Here is a 20,064-nt window from a genome sequence, read left to right as displayed (position 1 = left end):
GGTCTGGCCTTTTCGAAGACTGCAATTACTTCTTGCCTCCCGACCACTGAGAAAACTCCTGTAGACGTGGTTTGTTTTCCAAAATAAAAAATCTTTGTGGAACTGAAGTGCCCATCGACTTGCCTCGGTCACCAGGACACACATAAGAGAAGTAGAAGACACTCTAGACATCTTTGAGGAGCCTGAAGTGTCCAATATAGAAGAATCAAATGCTCCAAGGCAGATATTGAAACCAAACAAACTTCACCTATCCAGCAGCAACAAAAGGTCGCAGTGAGTAATCATGCTTCCCCTAGTCACCAACAACAGGTGTCAGTCTGGAGCTCCCATGCCTGTGAGGTGTCTGTTGCGCCACTGCCCTCCTGCCATGGTTGACATCGACATTCCGAGAAAGACCTGACACCTATAACGCATTTGATGCTGAAGTCCACATTGAAATCTAGAGCCTTGTCTGCTTCTTCGGCGCTGGCCATCCTCGGAGCCATAAGGGGTGGAACCAAAGGTATCAGAGCCAAAACTTCCTGCACCAAAGTCTTTGAAGCAGAGCTTGGCATTGAAATCCACAGTGCTGAAATCAACCTTGATTCTCTATATTAGGTAACTTCCATACCATCGAGACCCTCTTCCACAGCTGCCTACTCTGCACCTTCAGATGACTTTAGGCAACCAATTGTAGAACACCTGCAAGAACATCTAGACAATTGTCAAAAGAGGATTCATATCCAGTCAGACAGGGGAGAATCTTAGCAAACCTTCACAGATGCAGATACAGAAAGAACTTACACCTTATAAGAGAAAGTTGACTTTTGAGGATGCCATCAACGCTCCAACGCCTGTTCTTTCCAAGAGGCCTAAAAAGCATGACTGGTCTACCTCTCCTCCACTACCTGCTTAACCGCCTCCTCCTCTACCTTCTACATTGCCTTTGGAGTCACAACATTACTCACCTAGGGGTCTTCACACTCAAGAGGCGTGGGTAGTCGTACACTTTATTATGACTCATATGACCCAGTTCATGACCCACAAGGCTCAGACTCTTGAGATGATTATGACATTGAATCCCCCGCAGACACAGACCCCAATCTGTATCCTGTCAAACCTTCCCCACCAAATCATGTCACTGCATATCATGAGGTATTGTACAAGGCTAATTTTCACAATGTCTAGCCCCATGTGCAGCAAGAAGAGGATGATTTCCTGGTGGAAGCTCTCTCCTCTACTTAGCGCACCCTTCAGTATCTCCCCATGCTGAAAGGGGTCCACTGACATCTTTAAGGAGCCAGTCAAGTCCGGACTTATCATGCCTAGGGCGGATAAAAAATATAAAGCTTCCCCTAGTGGTCCTCCATTGATTAGCAGCAGAGTACCCCCTGACCCCTTTATGCTAAAGACTGCCAGAAAGCATGTCAACAAACAGCATCGGTGATCCATCCCCTCCTGATTGGGAGAGTAAGACAATCGATGCTGCAGGTAAAAGGGTCGCAGCACAATCCACTACTCATTGGCATATAGACAACTCTATCAGCTTATCCTGATATCACCACACTCACTGGGACCAAATGGCAGAGTTGGAAGAACATCTCCCATGCAGTACCACAAATAAGTTCAGCAATTAGTGGCAAGGGGAATTATTGTTTTAAATACAAATATTAGATGTGCCTTAGATGCTGCAGACACAGCTGAATGCAGCATTAATTTCCGTATTATACGATGACCTGCTATAGGAAGCTGTCCTGATTTGTAGTTGGTACCTAAGGTACTTACACCTTATACCAGGTCCAGTTATCCCCTTATTAGTGAAATGTAGGCAGTGTCTAGAAGCCAGGCTGTCTAGGGCTAGTGTGGATTAGCAGCCAAGACCTAACTAGGAGACATGCAAAGCTAATGCAATACCACTGTAGTCACATAGTACTCACACACATGAAGGAAAATACTCAGTGTTAAACAAATAAAGATACTTTATTTTGGTGACACAAATGCTAAAAATACCTTAGTGACTATGCTCCCTTACGAGGTAAGTAATATACACAGTATATACATTAGTATGCAGAAATAGCTGTACAAGCAGTTAAAAAAAAGTGAAAATAGTGAAAATCACAATCGTTAGAAAAAGGCCTAGGGGGAACACAAACCATATACTAAGAAAGTGGAATGCGATAGTCCATTTCCTACCTAGACATGTGTAGGGTGTAGAGGGGTGCTGGGAGTGTTATAAAACAACAAATGTAAGTAATAGAACCCACCCCAGAACCCAGGAAAGCAGAAGTAAATCACAGTAACTTTCCTAGAACATACAAGAATGCGAGAAAGAAGATAATGCAAGAACCAGGAGAGACTGCAAGACACCAACAATGGATTCCTGGACCTGAAGACCTGTGGAAGAAAGGGACCAAGTCCAAGAAGCACTGAAGAGTCCAGGGAGAACATGAGCCCCTGCTAACTCAGATGAAGGTGCAAAAGAAGAACCACCAGCGAAGAAGAACAGTCAGTACTACACCCAAGAAGACAGATGCGGGTTCCTGGTTGGTGCAGAAGATGTCCCACACGGATGGATGATTGCAGTCTGGTTTGCGTCGCTGGATTCCGCCAGCAAGCCATGGCACACGCAAAACTCGCGTTTAGCGGAAAATGGCGCTGCCCTGGACCAGGAGGCCTCTACCCAGGAGGGGGAGCCAGAGGGGGCTCTCAGAAACTCAGAGAGCCCTCAGAAGACCAGGCAGTGTGCACAGGAGTCCCAGAGCACGGTGACAAAGAAGGTGCAAAAGGAGACCCTCGCAGCACTACACAAAGGGATCCCACGCCGCTGGAGAACCATGCAGGAGGCTGTGCGTCACAGGAAGGAGTGCTGGGGGCCGGAGCCGCACGGTGCATGAAGAACTTTGTGAAAAGATGGCAACAATCCTTGGCAACTGCAAAACACGTGCTGCACAGGGGTACTGTCTTGCGTGGGGGAGGCAAGCTCTTACCTCTACCAAAGTTGGACGTCTTCAGTCCACCACCTATGTTGCTGGATCCATGCACTTCTTAAGGAGAGGGGACCCAAGCCACTGATCGTCACTGCAAAGGGGTGCCTGCTGAAGCAGGGAAGTGACTCCGTCACTTAAAGGGAGATTCCTTCGTTCTTCTGGTGCAGGCTGAAGACAGGCAGTCCTCGGAGGATGCACGACCTGGAAACAGTTGCAGTTGATGGCAGGAGCTGAAGATACAATGTTGCAGACGTTGTCTTTGCTTCTTTGTTGCAGTTTGTAGAGTTCCTGGAGGGTCCAGATGCAGTTTCTTCAGTAAGAAGGTGAAGTAAAGGATGCAGAGGATCCCTGCTGGAGTCTTGCAATCCGAATCTGAGGAAACACCCAGAAGAGGGACCCTAAATAGCCCTGAAAGAGGCATTGGTCAGCTACACAGGTAAGCACCTATCAGGAGAGGGCCCTGACATCACCTGCTGGCACTGGCCACTCAGATGCTCCCAGAGTTCCCTACCACCGTGGAATCCAAGATGGCAAAACCCAGGGACCCTCTGGAGGAGCTCTGAGCACCACCCCTGGGGTGGTGATGGACAGGGGAGTGGCCACTCCCTTTTCCTTTGTCCAGTTTCGCGCCAGAGCAGGGACTGGAGGTCCCTGAACCGGTGTAAACTGGGTTATGCAAGGAGGTCACCATCTGTGCCCTTCAAAGCATTTCCAGTGGCTCTGGGAGGCTTCCCCTCCCATGCCTGTAACACCAATTCCCCAGGGGACAGGGTGTTACATTCTTCTCTCAAAGGAAACATTTGTTCTGCCTTCCTGGGCTTAAGCAACATGAAGGCAGAAACATGTCTGTGAGGTTGCAGCAGCTGGGGCTGCCTGGAAAACCTCAGAAGGCTGTTATGGCAGTACTGGAGGTCCTCTACGGAGCCTCCAGAGTGCATGGAATCATACAACCAATGCTTTCAAAAGCCTTGGGGTATGATTCCACCATGTTTGATACCAAACATGGCCATATTTGGAGTTACCATTGTAAAGCTGTACATAGGTAGTGACCTATGTAAATTGCACCTGTAAAATGGTGTCCCCGCACTCACCAAGTCTGGGAGAATGATACTGGACGACGTGGGGCACATCTGCTAGTGCAGGGGTACCCTCACACACAGGTACTCTGCACCCAGCCTTCAGGGTTGGAAGGCCTGACATATGGGTGACTTATAAGTGACCTGGTGGATGTAAATGGCAGTGAAAAGGTACATGCACCATTTCACACAGGCTGCAATGGCAGTCCTGTAGAAGCCTTTGCATGGGCTCCCTATGAGTGGCAAAAGAAACGCTGCAGCCCATAGGGATCCCCTGGAACACCAATGCCCTGGGTACCCAGGTACCATATACTAGGGACTTATAAGGGGTGACCACTATGCCAATTTTGGGTGCAATACTGGGTTACCAGTATGCAATGACAAAATTTAGAGGAGGGAGAGCATAAGCACTGGGGTCCTGGTTAGCAGGATCCCAGTGACACAGTCAAACACACTGACATCAGGCAGAAATTGGGGGTAATATGCCAAAAAGGGGGTACTTTCCTACACATGCCTGGTTGATGATTTCAGGGCCTAAACCTGAAGTGCAACTGCACCTGCTTAATGTGCCTTTCGATGGTCAGCATCTTTTTAGCGAGGTAGATGAGATCCTTGAAAAATAAAGGAGGACACAGAAACAGCTAAAGCACTGGGTGCCCACCAAACACTTCCCACGCAAGGCTCCTTTTGACACTGACAATTTTGTGGCGCTTCCTAAACACCCACTCTTGAATGCTCTACCACATTCACCAGGTCACAGCACTAATCCACTTCATGTGGTTACTACAAGGGTGTATAGTGGGGAAACAATATCAAGGGTAGAGGTAAAAGTGCAGCCCCAAAAGCACCCACTTGAGTATACTCATTGTATTTTCTCATACCAAAGAAAGTCGGCTCTTTCAGGCACACTCAATCTCAAGCCCCTTAACAAATAGATTCTGTCAAAGCCCTTCCACATAGTAACTCTACAGGACATCATACCACAATTGCAAAAAGGTGATTCATGGCAGCTCTGGATCTGAAGGACACCTACTTCCACATACAATTCACCCACTGCATACAAAATACCTCAGGTTTGTGGTAAGTGGACAACGTTATCAATTCAAAGTGTTTCCCTTTTGGGTTACTATTACACCAAGAGTCTTCATGAAATATCTAGCCGTGTTGGCCACTCACCTCAGAAGGAGCGGCAACCATGTGTTCCCTTACTTAGATGATTAGCTAATCAAGAGCAGCGCCCAGCAACTCTGTCTTGCCCACACCCAACCACAATAAACACTTTGTGCAGTGTGGGTTTTCCGATCAATTTAACCATGTCCCATCTTCAAAATCTACAGGTACAACCTTTTCTTGGGGCTGTTTCAGATGCCTCTATTGGAAAAGCTTACCTCAGCCCAGCCAGAGTTCAAGGCTTCCAAAACATGCTGTCTCCTTTTCAGTCAAATCGGCAGGTAACAGAAATGTTATGTGTCTATTAGGGATGATGGTATCCCTAGCAATAGTTCCTCAACCAGGCTCCTTATGTGTCCGTTACAAGAGTGCCTAGCGGCGCAGTGGTCTCATGCAGAGGGTCATCTACAAGATCTAGTGTTGAAGTGCAGCCGCGTTTGTCGCTCTCTGCATTGGTGAAACACACGCATATTATTACAGAGCTGGCCCTTCCTGGATCCAGTTCCGCAAGAGACCATCACTACAGACACAATTCTTATGGGTTAGGGAGCACACCTCAGTCAGCTCTATGTTCAAGGACAACTGACTTCTACACAGCAAATGCCTTATATCAATAAACTAGAGCTCCTAGATATCCAACTTGCATTCAGGGCTTTCTACACTCTCATTCAAAACAAAAAAGTACTGATATGCTTAGACAACCCCACTGCCATGTCTTATCTACAGAAACAAGTGCGGGGGACACATTCACCACAGTTGTGAAGACTAGCCCAAAGCATCTGGAAGTGAGCAACTCATCACAGAGTCCATCTACTCATCCACCACATTCCTGGAGTGGGCAACGATCTAGCTGACCTGCTCAGCAGGACGCATCAACAATTCCGTGAATGGGAACTGGTCTGAAATATTTACTTATGCTTTTTCACCTCTCCCATGCCTACCGTTTGTGGTCAGGAGACTCGGACAGAAATCTCTCATGCTTTTTCTAGCAGTTCCAACCTGGGCATGCCAACCATGCTACTCCACTACTAGAACTCTCTCCAGTCCCTTACAAGAAGCTCCCCAACAGGACAGACCTTCTCACGCAGAACCATGGTATTCTCAGACATCTCAACACTCACGGAATCAACCTTGCGATCTTGCTCCTGAAACCCTAGAATTAGGTTACCTTAACCTACCAGAAGAGTGTATGACTATTCTCAGAGAGGCACACACGCACTACCAGGCTTGTTGCGCAGCCAAATGCAAATGTTTTTGTACAGTACTGCCTCCCAAAACACATTAATCTCCTCACAGCACAAGTACAGGACATTGTCGGTTACCTGTTACACTTTCAAAAATAAGGCCTAGCCTATACCTCAATCAGGTTACATTTGACTGCCATAGCTGCCTATCTACAGAACAGGGAACAATTTTTATTATTCAGAAAACCTGTTAATAAAGCATTAATGAAAGTCCGTAAAAGACTTATGCCACCCAGAACACCTCCGGTTCCAGTTTAGAACTTAAACATTGTCCTCACTAGGCTCATAGGGTCTCCCTTTGAACCTCTTAACTCTTGCCCACTTCAATTCCTGCCATGGGAGGTGGCCTTCCTTATAGCAATAACTTCCTTATGACAAGTCAGTGAGGTACATGCTATTACCTTCGACAAACCCTTTTTCCCAAGTACACCAAGATAAGGGTAGTCCTTAGAACCAATCCAAAATTCCTTCCAAAAGTGGTATCGAGTTTCCACCTTAACCAGACAATTGATCTGTCAGTATTCTTTTCCAAACCAGAATCTGTAGCAGAAAACGCTCCATGTACTTTTGATGTTAAAAGAGCACTTATCTAATTTACTACATTGATAGAACAAAACCATTTCATAAGGCAGAAGGAGAAAACGTTTAGTCTAAGCAATCAAACAAAAGAGTATTTTTTGTACAGCAGATATGCTGAACTCACATATTTGAAGGTGCACTCATACAGGAGAATGAAGAAAAAGGCAACTCTGTAAAATAAAATATTTGCCTAGGATCACACAATTTGAGACCCATTTATGGGTCAAGTACATTGCAGATAGGTTGAGTAGATTAGATTATTCAAGTCCTGCAGGTCTAGTAACATTTTAATGATTTTTCGAGGTCTGTCAGTATTCAATTAGCGTAAAAACAAACCTCTCTTCCCCTCATATTAAGGCCACTGGTTTGTGTGTTGTCCAATATAGTTTGCTTAGGCATTCCCAACAGCTTTCTCTGAGCATTCCTTACAACATTCTATTTATTGCATGGTGTCTTCTGTAGTCCAATTCAGTTGATAACAGAAGACGTTTTTGGTGATTTGACCTCCAGGGGATACAAACAGAATTCAAACATTGCCAGATACAGTAAGCATGTTCTGAAGCTAATTAGACCGATCAATATGCAGTCTTATTAGTTGCTTTATTGTTCAATTATTTTCTTTGTATTTCAGGTGCCCCTCTAATTTCAGTATCGACTAAACCTGCTAGCTTCATGGAATCCCCTCAGAAACACAAGCATAAAAAGAGCAAAGAAAAGCACAAGGCGAAAAAGGATCACAAACACAAAAAAGAAAAGGTTGGTCCTTGGTACTGTTATCAGCAGATTGACAATGACGTTTCTGTGTGGTATACCTTGTGATGATCTAACAAAAACATAAATGCGGCCAAGTGTTGTACGTGACCAGTTCAAATACATGTGCTTGCAAAGTTATTCTGTTCTGCTTGTGCTCTTTGATTTGTGTCTTACAAGCAAGAGGTAAACTATCTTTAATTGATTTGTAGTCTGTGGGATTTGAGGAAATGGCTGTGAAAAACTCATACCTCCTATAACATTTGTTTCACTATTAGATTTTGATTTCACATGAGATGAAGGCATTTTTCATAAGCAGCACAGTAGCTTGCCATAAAAGCAGTTCCAAGCATTTATGGAGATCAGAGGACTCATTCCAGGTTGCTACGGAATAGCCCCAGTCTTTTTGGGGACTACATTGGAAAGATTCAAGGAAAGCTCCATAGGCTTGCTCCCACCTGCCTGTCAATTCCACTAGAAAAATAGGACATTTAGGGGATTTCCTGGGGGCAGACATAGCGAGAGAAGCCAGTTCTGAAAATGGCTCAGACATTTCACAGCTCTATGGGAGTGCAGTGTTAGCCACGGCTGTACACACTAGCAGCACTCCTCTACAACTTCCTCAAAGAAGCTCCCGAGCTGCTCTGATTTCCCCTTACAGAACCAAACTCAGAGGTGAGAGGGTAGGATCTGTTTTTTCCTCTCTGGCTGGAAATCTGTCACTTCAGACCGGTGGGTACTGCAGATTGTTCAAAGTGGCTGTGCTGCACCAGTCATTTCATGCCCTCACATGTATTCCTTCTGTACAAACTCAGGTTTCAACAGTCCATGCAGCCATCTTTATGCAGGATGTCAGTTTACTCCTGGTCAAAGGAGCCTTTGAGAGGATAGTACAGCTGGAAAGAAGTGAGGAGTGTTACTTATGCTACTTCATAGCACTCAAGAAGAATTGAAGGTTCAGGCCCACTCTAGATCTCTGGCCTTTGAATGCATTTTTAAGGAAGTACAAATTCAAAATGCTCACTCTAATTAAGGTTCTTTTAGCTTTGGACGCAGAGAACTGGTTGGTGTCCTAGGACTTGAAGTATGCGTATTTTCATGTACCTGTCCTGCATTTTCACAAACACTACCTGTAGTTCATGGTCGGGGTCAGAACACTTCCACTTTGCTGGATTACTCTTTGGCCTCTCCTTGGTCAGTGGGTTATTTACGAAGGTGATGCCTGTAGTCGCAGCCCATCTTCACTGGTTGGGAATACATACGTTCGAGTACCTCGACTGGCTGCAGACAGTCATGGACCACCTTCACACAAAGGTAACTCTTTCTTCATCCCTAGTGTTCTAATTCATCGAACCGAAATCTCAACTACACCCTATACAGAGGATCAGTTTGATAGAGGCTACCCTGGACATGGTGGTGATTAAGCCCGTCACCCACAGTGAGTCTGGGACTTTCCAGAACTAATCCTGATGTTTCAGCCTGAATCCTTGGGTACCCTTGAGGATGGTTGTGAGGCTCCTTGGCTCCTGACCTTATGAATCTACCACCTTCCATGTGGCCGATGGCACCCTCAGACATTGCAGTAAAATCTTTGTTTTCAGTGAGTGCAACACCAGGCTGAGTCTGTCCGACATTATATGCATATCGGTGGAGACAGCCCTGGACTTTTTCTGGGAAGCCCTCCTCCATATTTCACCCAGAGCACAAAGTAGTGATTGATATGTCATATCTGGATTGAAGAAGGAACCTGCAAGTTTGAAAATCAGTCTGTAGTCCCCTAGCTTTACATCAACCTGCTAGAGGTCCGTATCTCATGGGGATGGTCAGGGCAGACACAGCCCAAAGCATAGCACCTGCCTGGGTCAGGAGAGTGTGGTACCCCAATCTCTTGTGCCTGAGCAGTTTCTTTCCGAACCAGTCACCCCTTCAGGAGGGCATTCTATTTCATCCCCAAAGCAGGTTCCTGAATCCGAATCCTCCCAAACTACACCTCAATGCATGGAAATTGAGCAGTGACAACACAGTGAATTTGATTAGCTCTCTGAAGTTGTGTGTGATCCTCACAACCAGTCGACTCTCAGCCACATCCATCTATTAAGGACGATGGGAAAAGTTTATGGCCTGGTGTGGGGAACAAAGCCTAGATTCCTTGCTGTCAGGCCCTTTAGCCTTTCTTTTTGACTGACTCCAACCTTCTGAGATGCAGTTTATGAAATGTCTGATGCACACATTTCCGCCAAAGCCTTTCTTTATGCCTTGTGTCCAAAATGTACACAAGGGTAAATTTTGCACTAAGAAATAGTGCTAAATGCTGTATAACAATGTACCGCGAGCGGCTACTTGCACTCTCTAAATGTGCACTTGCGGTGGGATCCCCTCCACAAAATTACTCTTAATTACACAAGGAGGAGTAATCACATAACTATTTGTAATTCTGTGTCAAAGCGTAACATGTAATTGCCAACATTTCTCTGGTGTAATTGGAAGTATGCCTGGACCTGGTTATTAGATTTAACAGTATTTGATCCAACATAACTATGCTGTTCCATCTACCACACCGTCCAACTTTTGCATCTAATACATGCCTTCATTTGAGTTCCAGACTCATCCCTATTTAAATTGTATTTATTGCCTTTTATGTTACATTACAAAGAAAAAGAGATATCCAGCATCGATACAGGATTAGGCAATAAATCAATAACATATTATGTTGGTTGTTAAGTGACAATCCCACTGCTTAGCTCATTTGAAGAACTGCATTGCTATTTTAGGCAGAGAGTGGTGTAGGAGAAAATGGGAAATGGTGGCAGCACTGAGGTGCTGATTTCATGAAAGTTGTTCACAGGTGTTCAGGCTGGCATTGAATCTCTTTGAATATTGCCTTTATACTGGTATCGTATTGGACACTGGTGCTACAAGGAAACACTGAGGTAATATTACAATGTTCTCTTAAACGCACCATGTGGTCGACTTTAGTTGAAGTTTTTCTTTAACCACTTTGCGTTGTTTGAATTACATTTTCTTTTTCTCAATTGTACTTGTGCAAATGTGACTCAACAATGCCTATAAATGTAATAATGGACATATACATATGAATGGCATGTAAGGATTATTTGTTGCTTTGGATAAATAAAATGGTCATTATTGCAGAGGTATGCATTGCTTCAAATACCTAGTTTAATTTGACAAACAGTTTAACACCTGAATAACACCTGTGTTACTTACAGAAAACAAAACACAAGAAGCATAAACATAAAAATAAACAAAAGAAGAAAAAAGCAGAAGATAAAAGCAGTTCAGAGACTGCAGACAGTAGTGACAATCAGAGTGACACAGAAAATACAATAGAGATATCCTCTCGTGAACTTCTGAAAAGGTGGGTGTTAAAATTACCAACGTTGTGTGGCTATGGCTAGTGATCTGTGCTTGTTTTATGTGTTTCCTTTCCAGAACTGGACTAGTTAAATTAACAGAACTGGACACATGTCCAAGATGTAAATGTTTATTCTTGATAGCTACTACTACCTGCGTATTGCTCTTCTTAAAATGTCCCCAGGTATCAGACGTTAACCTTAACATTTTTGGTATTTTCAGATGGGTGCAAAAAGGCATCAGATTAGCTTTGTTTTAGGAGACTCATATGCATCACTACCAGAAATCTCAGCTCGATGAGGCTCCTTCTAGAACCTATGATGTTGTTTCTTTTTCTGCATATGCCACACACAATTGGAACAAGTGGTGATTCCACAACTGAGTTCCCTTTTTCCAGTATTGGTTTTAGTTTTTAGGTTGAGCATAGCAGCCCGCAAGCGCTGCTTTTCCGACGTGTTGGTATTTGTCTGGGCTTTTAACCACACCCACTGCTCTTGGGTGTGTATCGCTCGTTCATGGGCTTGCCCTTCAAAAATCCTTTATTTTGGCTGGTAAAAGCTTTACGTTTGTCCCTCCTTGGGGCAGTTTAGTTACCGCCTTGGACATCGACCCTGTTACATGGCTAATTGCACTTTTGACGATACGTTTGACTGCGAGCGAACTTCTTTTTCCTTTTGTGTGCTGCTTCACGCTGATGCTGTGGCGCTTTGAATCGGCAAGAAAAGTCCGGTTAGGAGTTTACAACGCTAATAGCTCTAACTAGAGCAAATGCGAGACCCAGTGCATTGCAACTGCTTGTTTTTTTTCCTCTGCCATTAGGTGGTCTCCTCGGTCTGGGTTTAATGCCTACCTTTGGCCCCACCGCCTCAAGTCACAAATTTGAGACTTGCTGTTTTCATCAAAAGTTGCACCCAAGGGCGATTTGGGAAAGGGAGACCAACGTTTTCTTCACTTTGCACTGATGCAATGGTTGAGATCCCATCCTCTGTCTCAGGACCAAGGATAAAAATACAAATGTAGCTCATCTTCCCCTGAAGCCTACCACAGATCATGGAAAAAGAAAAATCATATACAGTCCACTGCAACATTTTAATCTTTTCATAGACATGTTTAGGTTTGTATGGAACTGGATCAGAGACTATGTTGCATCACTGAAGTTACCTTCAGCTGAATCTGTGTCCTGCAGAAAACCTCACAAGTACCCTTTACCTCTTTTGCAGACTTCAGGTTACTGAGAGTACGTTTTAAAAAGCTATGTTCAATGTTCTTCTGGTCATGGCACTATGAGTTTCGGAAGCCTTCATTGAATATCATTGCTTTCTGAGAAATACTTCTAACCAGAGATTCCTCACCTTAATATTATTTCCTAGGCGACAGACTGGGTCCAGAAAATGTTCTTAGTAGTGCTTCCATGTGCCACTGGGTGGTACCGTGTGGGTCTGCCTTGACTCCATGCCGCCCCGGAAGTCATTGAGTGGAGCCACATAGAAGCGCCACCCCAGTGCACCTATGTCAATTCCTTTCTTCCTGCACCCTCAAACAAGGATCTGGAGCTCTGCTCCCACCTCGGTTGGCCTTTTGACGACTCCCAGAGAAATCCAGTGTGCAAGAGAATGATGCCTCCCTCAAAAACAATTTGAATCATGTTGCGACTGCAAAACGCAGATGTCAGTAACTAACCAGCACAAGATGTGTCTTAGGTGTTTGAACTCAGGGCATAAGTCATTTGAAGAATGCACCCTCATGCATCCAAAGGAGATCCCCCAACTAAAGGTGTACATCGGTGAATACAAGAAGTTGCGGGTCTGACTCACTCTAGAGGTTGTTCGAGTGAGAAATGTTCTTCGCAGTTAAAGTCCTCTGGTAATTCGAAGTCCATATGAGAACACAAGAAGGCCAAGAGGGACTTGTTGACCTACTGATCTACTTAACGAAGGGGGAAACGCAAGTAGCATACACGCTGCAGCTCCTGGAAGATTTTGGCACTTACTCGGGACTCTGGGTGAACCAGTCAAAGATGTGTGTTCCCTGTGGCCTGGGATGCCCGCCACCTGTTGGGTTTCCGTTGGGTGTGCTGTGAGTGTCCCACAGTTTTAGGTACTTGGGTATCTAGATTTTCCACGAGGTTGAGGATTTGCAGGAGGGGAATTTGGGAGCGGCGCAGTGATACCTTAGGACCTGCGTCCCCTTCTGCAGGTCACTTCGACTTCCTCTCATGGCTCATAAAGCGGTCTCAGAGATGGTCATGTTCCTGCTGCTCCCATATTACTTTGCGAACCTCCCGGTGAGGGTACCAACCCCACGGTTTAAACAGCTGCATTCCCTGCTCCAGGAATTAATCTGGGATGGAGGCCGCCACAGCGTCTCTGTTCAGACTCTCCACCACCCAGCACTAGAGGGTGGCATGGGAGTCCCAGAGTTTGAATTGTATTTTATGGCGGCACAGCTCCAGTGGGTTACCCGATGGCTAGATGGGCTAAATCAGACAGAATTGGGCCAGTTGGAGTTGGAGCCGAATCATTATCATGTGGATAACTAGTTTGTTTTAGGTTCTCTGGGGCAAAGGAAGTGAAGGCTGTGCAGAAAAGGACTTTATCAAAGTGGATATCCCTCTGCAGTAAGATCTGGTACGCGCAGGCCAAAAAGCAGCTTTTGGAAGCACTGAGAGACTGGGCTAAAGCTGCTACCATTGTGTTGGCACACGCATGCCTGTCCTTGATATCTACCAGGCTGCGTTGTGGACGTCAGTGCACACTTTCACAAAGCACTATGGCCTTGACTGCTTGGTCTGGCAGGAGGGACACGTGGCCTGTTAGAACCTGCAGGACTTTTTGATCTGAGCCCACTCCACAGACCCTCAATCTTTAAGACAATCAGTAGTATCAAGGCCAGCACCAATCAGGTATTTGACCGCATCCTGACCATCTTGAATGATTTGAGCCAGGGAGGACCAATATCCTCCAGGACCGCTGGCAAGATCTTGCTACCAAGTGCCAGAGGGTGTGTATATTGGCCCAATAAAGAAATAGCATTGACTGACCTCAACTGTAGACTAGCCATAGAGGACATTAATTTCCCTAATGCCTCAATCCTCTTTGACTTCCTGTTCGCACTTTCCACCTAACAGTTATGTAAAGTAGGGGTTAAGACTGCACTCTTTTTCTAAATGTAGATTGTACGCTCTTATATCCTCACAATCTCAGCAACAGCAGCAATTATATTCACTTGTGAGGGTAGTGGGGATGTAATTTGTGAGAATGATTGTTCTTATACCACTTTTTTTCTAACTATCTATACAGCTTGGGGGATAAATGTCGATCCCTCAACCCCAAACCCTCCCACCCACTCAAAGCCGAAGATCGGTCCGCAGAAATTGAACATAAAGAAAGGCGTCTCAAAGCCAAAATGGCAGCAATTCTTCAGAAGAAGAAAGAGTTTGACGCTTCTTTCAAATGTATAGAATTATGCAGGAAGCCTCGACAAAACAAGCAGTTGAAACAAAAGGCATCGAAGATCTCGAGCCACCTTTAACCACTTGAACCTCTGGAATGGGAAGAGCAAGACATCATCTTCGAGGAAAGGAAGAAGACATAGAATAACAAGGGATGTTCCAGGACAGGGAATAGACACCTATCCCTCAAGGCCTTAACCCCCAGATGACATCGGAGTGTATAACCAGCTCATAAAGAGATCAGCAGATAAGTATAACGTACAGTTGGAGGAAGAGAAAGCACAGTCTTGCTTTTTATTAGAGACTTTACTTCTGTCACAAAGCAAAACACAATACTTCCTTACGTTACTAAGTATACTGGATCAAGGAAGAGAGGCCTGTAAGGAACCAGCAACATGCTGGTCCATAACACAGAGGGCCGAAAAGAAATTATAGCACTCCTCGAAGGATCCACCTTACATCCAAGGGTTCGGTACAGGCTGACTCTATTATTGCGGCAACAGCAAGAAAGAAAGCTAATACTCATACAACATCAGGGCCGCATCCGAACAAGGAGAGCAAGAAAATGAATTTGTTGGGCAGAAAGTTTGAAAGGGGAGTGGCTACAAAGTGGTGCATTGCTAACTCTGATGTGCTGCTAAACAGATATGCCTATCAACATTGGGAGGAGATGGCAGAGCTCATGAAGCACCTCCTCAAGCAGTACTTCAAAAGAGCAGCATGCGTCAGAGAGGAGGGAAAAAATATAGCAAACTCCTGTTTGAAATCAGCCCTGGATGCTACAGATACAGCAAGAAGGCAGATGATGGCAGGGATCACCTTATGAAGACACACTTAGCTAAGAGTGTCTGAATTTAAAAGTGAGGTCCAAGCCAATACAATGAACATCCCTTTTAATGGGGAATCAATCAGTCAATCAATCCAAAAATTTATAGAGCGCGCTACTACCGTGAGGGTCTCAAGGCGCTTGAGGGGGGGAAAGGGAGGAGTTACTGTTCGAACAGCCATGTCTTGAGGTTTTTCTAAAGAGCAGGAGGTCTTTGGTTTTGCGGAGGTTGGCGGGGAGGGAGTTCCAGGTTTTGGGGGCGAGGTAAGAGAAGGCCCTGCATCCTGTGGTGGTTCGGTGGATGCGGGGGACTGTAGCTAGTGTGAGGTCGGCTGTTCGGAGGTTGCGGGTGGAAGTGTGGAATTTCACTCTTTCGTTGAGGTAGGCTGGGCCGGTGTTGTGGAGGGATTTGTGTGCGTGGATGAGGATCTTGAAAGTGATTCTCTTGTCTATGGGGAACCAGTGAAGGGATTTGAGGTGTGGTGAGATTTGCTTGTGGCAGGGGAGGTCCAGGACAAGGCGTGCGGCTGTGTTCTGGATTCTCAGGAGTTTGCGTTTGAGTTTGAGTGTGGTGCTGGGGTAGAGGGCGTAACCGTAGTCTAGTCTGCTGCTGATGAGTGCATGGGTGACTGTCTTCCTGGTATTTGAGGGAATCCATTTGAAGGATTTTTTCAGTGTGCGGAGTGTGTGGAAGCAGGAGGAGGTTACTGCATTGATTTGCTGTGTCATGGAGAGGGAGGGGTCCAGGATGATGCCGAGGTTGCGTGCGTGGTTTACGGGGGTGGGTGCGGGGCCTAGGGCGGTAGGCCACCACGAGTCGTCCCATATATTTTTGTTGGGGCCGAAGATGATGATTTCGGTTTTGTTGGAGTTAAGCTTGAGGTGGTTTGTTGTCATCCAGTTGGCGGTGTCGAGGAGAGCAGCGTGTAGGTTGGTTTTGGCGGTTGTGGTGTTGCGGGTGAGGGAGAGGATGAGTTGGGTGTCGTCTGCGTAGGAGAGGATGGTGATTCCGTGTGGTCAGAGGATGTTGGCGAGGGGGGTCATGTAAATGTTGAAGAGTGTGGGGCTGAGGGACGACCCTTGGGGGACTCCGCAGATGATTTTGGTAGTGGTGGAGTGGAAGGCAGACTCTTTGGGTCCAGTCGGTGAGGAAGGAGGTGAGCCAGTCTAAGGCTTTGTGATGAATTCCTGTGTTGTGAAGGTGTGTGCGGAGTGTGTGGTGACAGACAGTGTCAAAGGCTGCGGAGAGGTCTAGGTGGATGAGTGCGACAGTCTCGCCTTTGTCGACTCTGGTTCTGATGTCATCAGTACATGCGATGAGGGCGGTTTCCGTGCTGTGGTTCTTGCAGAACTGGGATTGGGAGGGGTCAAGTGTGTTGTTTTCCTCGAGAAAGTGGAATAGGCAGTTGTTGACTAGTTTCTCTGCGACCTTGGCGGGGAAGGGAAGAGGGAGATGGGGCAGTTGTTGGAGAGGTCCTCTGGGTCGGCTTTGTTTTTTTTTAGGAGAACGGTGATTTTGGCGTGCTTCCAGGGGTCTGGGTAGGTGGCGGAGTCGAATGAGGAGTTGATTATGTCGCGGAGTATGGGGGCAATGGTTGGGCTGACTTTGTTGAAGATGCAATGAGGGCAGGGGTTGGAGGGGGATCCGGAGTGGATGGAATTCATGGCTTTTTCGGTTTCTTCGTGTGTGGTAGGGGCCCAGGTGGTAAGTGTGGTGGGGGTCCATGAGTGGGGTTTGAGTTGGGCGCATGGGGGTTGTGTGTGGTGGGTGTGTGTGGTATGAAGCTGTTGTGAATGTCCAGGATTTTGTGGTGGAAGTAGTTGGAGAGGGCGCCACATAGGGGCTGTGTGTGGGGGGGGTCTATGTTGCTGGCTTTGGGTTTAGATAACTCTTTAATGATGGTGAAGGGTTCTTTGCTGTTTTGGGAGTTGTTGTCCAGGCGTGTCTTGTAGTGAGCTCTTTTGGTGGTGCGTATGAGTTGGTGGTAGGTGCGAATGGAAGTTTTGAGGGTGGAGAAGTTGGTTGTAGAGGGTTCTTGTCGCCAGATTTTCTCCACTTGGTGCCATTTGCGCTTGGAGTCTTGGAGTTCGGGGGTGAACCACGGAACACTTGTTTGGCAGTGTGGTGTATGACACCTTACAACAATTATGAGATTGCAAAATCCATGGGGGCCTTGCATTTCAGGGGTAATATAAGAAGAGGCTCCACTCCTACAAGAAGACCACTGGGGAGAGGGAGTTTTCAAGGCACATCACATTAGGTCATGCAAAGCTCTCGTCAAGCACAAAGTCAGGCACATCAGTGTCAGTTCCAATCCGCACCACGTCAACCCTTTTGAGAAAGAGCAAGAGGGAGACCGCACTTACAAAGAGGAGCAGCGAGTCCTGCCAATAAGTGACTCTATACAAGGGAGCTCCCTCATGCAGAAAACACCTGTGGAAGGGAGAATAAGGGATTTCTTTCAATAGTGGAAGAAAATTAGAACAGACAAATGGATACTAAACATTATACATTTTGGCTATTGCATAGAACTAATCAAATTCCCACCAAAAAGGGGACTAAAGAAAGTGGTCCATACACAAGCAGAAAATATCAGTTTGTTACAGGACGTGCAAAAGCTACTTCAAAAGAATGCAATAGAAATAGTATCCTAAACAGAGATCGACCAGGGCAACTACTCAACATACTTCCTAATACCAAAACAAGACAGATTTCTTCCTCCAATTCTATATCTCAAATTCTTAAACAAATTAATAAAGACTCAAAAATTCAAAATGACCACGCTGCAGGAGGTCAAACTACAATTGCAAAAAGGAGATTTTATGGCAGCAATAGATCTAAAGGATGCATATCTCCACATCCCAATGAACAAAAGCACAAAAAATATGTGTGCTTTTTGGTAATCAGTAAATATTTTCAGTTCAAGGTGCTCACATTCTTAATAAAACAGCCCCTAGAGCGATACAAAGTATTTGGCAGCACACTTAAGAAGACAAGGATCACATGTTTATCCCTATTTAGATGACTGGTTAGTAAAAGTAGATTCACAACACAAATGCAAAAAAGACATAGACATAGTGATGTCAACCTTGCACAATCTGGGGTTTTCTATAAATGAAGAGAAATTGTCACCCACCCCAGAACAAGAAAAGGTGTTTCTCAGAGTGCGAATCAATTCAGTAGAGGGTAAAGTATACCCTTGCGAGAAAACAATACAAGCCTTACTATAAGAATCTCACCTGTAACAAAATGTTCATTCTCTGACTATGGGGAAGATGCTAGGTAAAATGGCAACATGCATACAACTCATACCACATGCAAGAATACATATAAGACCAATCCAGGAATGGCTTCATAATCAGTGGTCACAAGCCACAGGAAGTTGGGAAAATCTGGTGGTTGTCACATAGAAAGTGCAGGAAGAGATGAAATGGTGGAACAAAACAAATATAGCAAGAACATTCTCAGACCCAACTCCTACATAACCATTACAACAGATGCCTCGCATATAGGTTGGGGAGCTCGTATGGGGAATGTTAGAAATGGGGCCTCTGGTTGGTTAGGGTATGCACCTAAGCCAGGCAGAACCCACCACTCAAGTCAGGGCAGGTAAGTTACACACCAGAGATAACCTGTGCTCACCCCCTGGTAGCTTGGCACAGAACATTCAGACCTATTCTCAGAGGTCATGTGTAAAGTGATTGTACAACACACTCACACCAGTGATGCAATAAATACACCGCAAAGGGTACTCCACACAGGGTTAGGAAAAAATATAGGCCTCTTATATTTTAAATATCATAAGTCTGCACAATGACACATTATACAGATAATACACCAGATGCAGTTACTGCAGTAAAGCTCTGTATCATGCTAACGCTAAGGTCATTAGGTTATTCATTAGGCAACTCCAGTGATGCAATTGAATGGTTCCTCTGGCAAAACAGCAAGTTATGAATATTGTGCCATTATGTGAGTGCTGCAGTACTACTCCTTATAGTTACCAAACAAGAATCAGCATGATATACATAGCAACATCAGGGCCTATACTCAGGGCATAAAAATGCAGCATTATGTTACAGGAATCACCACCTGTCATTATAAATGCATGCACATCATGAATAAACACATGAATCACAAACTACCGCTAGCGGCGACAGAACTCCACAAGACATCACCATCAGAGCATAGAGGACTCCTATTATGCATTATCTGGTATTTAGGGCTTCGATGCAGGGCACAGGAGCCCCTGCCTTCCTGCTAGTTATTTCACAGTAACTGTAGGCTTCCTGAATGGTGCAAGGTTCTGAGTAACACCCGGGACCTCCACCTAGTGCCACTAACCAACAGAACCAGCACTCACCCTCCCCATCCATCCCCCCACCCCTGTCAGGTGTGTGCCAACACATATGCAGGAGTCCCACCTTAGGGATTGCTGGGTAGGCCCGGCTAGACCTCCCCGCGTGCAGAGTGCACAATAGAAATTGTCCGCGAGCACCCAGAGCAGCTGTTCAAGCCTCTGTGATCCTCAAATATTATTCCGGGAGAGACCTCCGGTGGTCCCTCCTGACATGGACAGGCATACACACCCTCTGGCTAGTTAGCGCGGGATGGCTAAGTCCACAAGAT

The 20,064-nt window shown here is 45.6% G+C and overlaps 1 protein-coding gene across 1 annotated transcript in view; it reads left to right on the top strand.

Moving 5' to 3' along the window:
• The window catches only part of GPATCH1 (G-patch domain containing 1), a 258,011-nt gene that overhangs the window by 208,453 nt on the left and 29,494 nt on the right, over window positions 1-20,064 (top strand). The window contains exons 18-19 of the mRNA XM_069216538.1: window positions 7,667-7,791; window positions 11,013-11,161. Coding sequence (XP_069072639.1) covers window positions 7,667-7,791; window positions 11,013-11,161 — 274 coding nt within the window. The remainder of the gene's footprint in view (window positions 1-7,666; window positions 7,792-11,012; window positions 11,162-20,064) is intronic.

The sequence above is a fragment of the Pleurodeles waltl genome, chromosome 12 (genome assembly GCF_031143425.1).
Source record: "Pleurodeles waltl isolate 20211129_DDA chromosome 12, aPleWal1.hap1.20221129, whole genome shotgun sequence".
NCBI lineage: Eukaryota > Metazoa > Chordata > Amphibia > Caudata > Salamandridae > Pleurodeles > Pleurodeles waltl.
The sequence above is the reverse complement of the archived record's forward strand: the minus strand, read 5'-3'. Positions and strand labels throughout refer to the sequence as shown.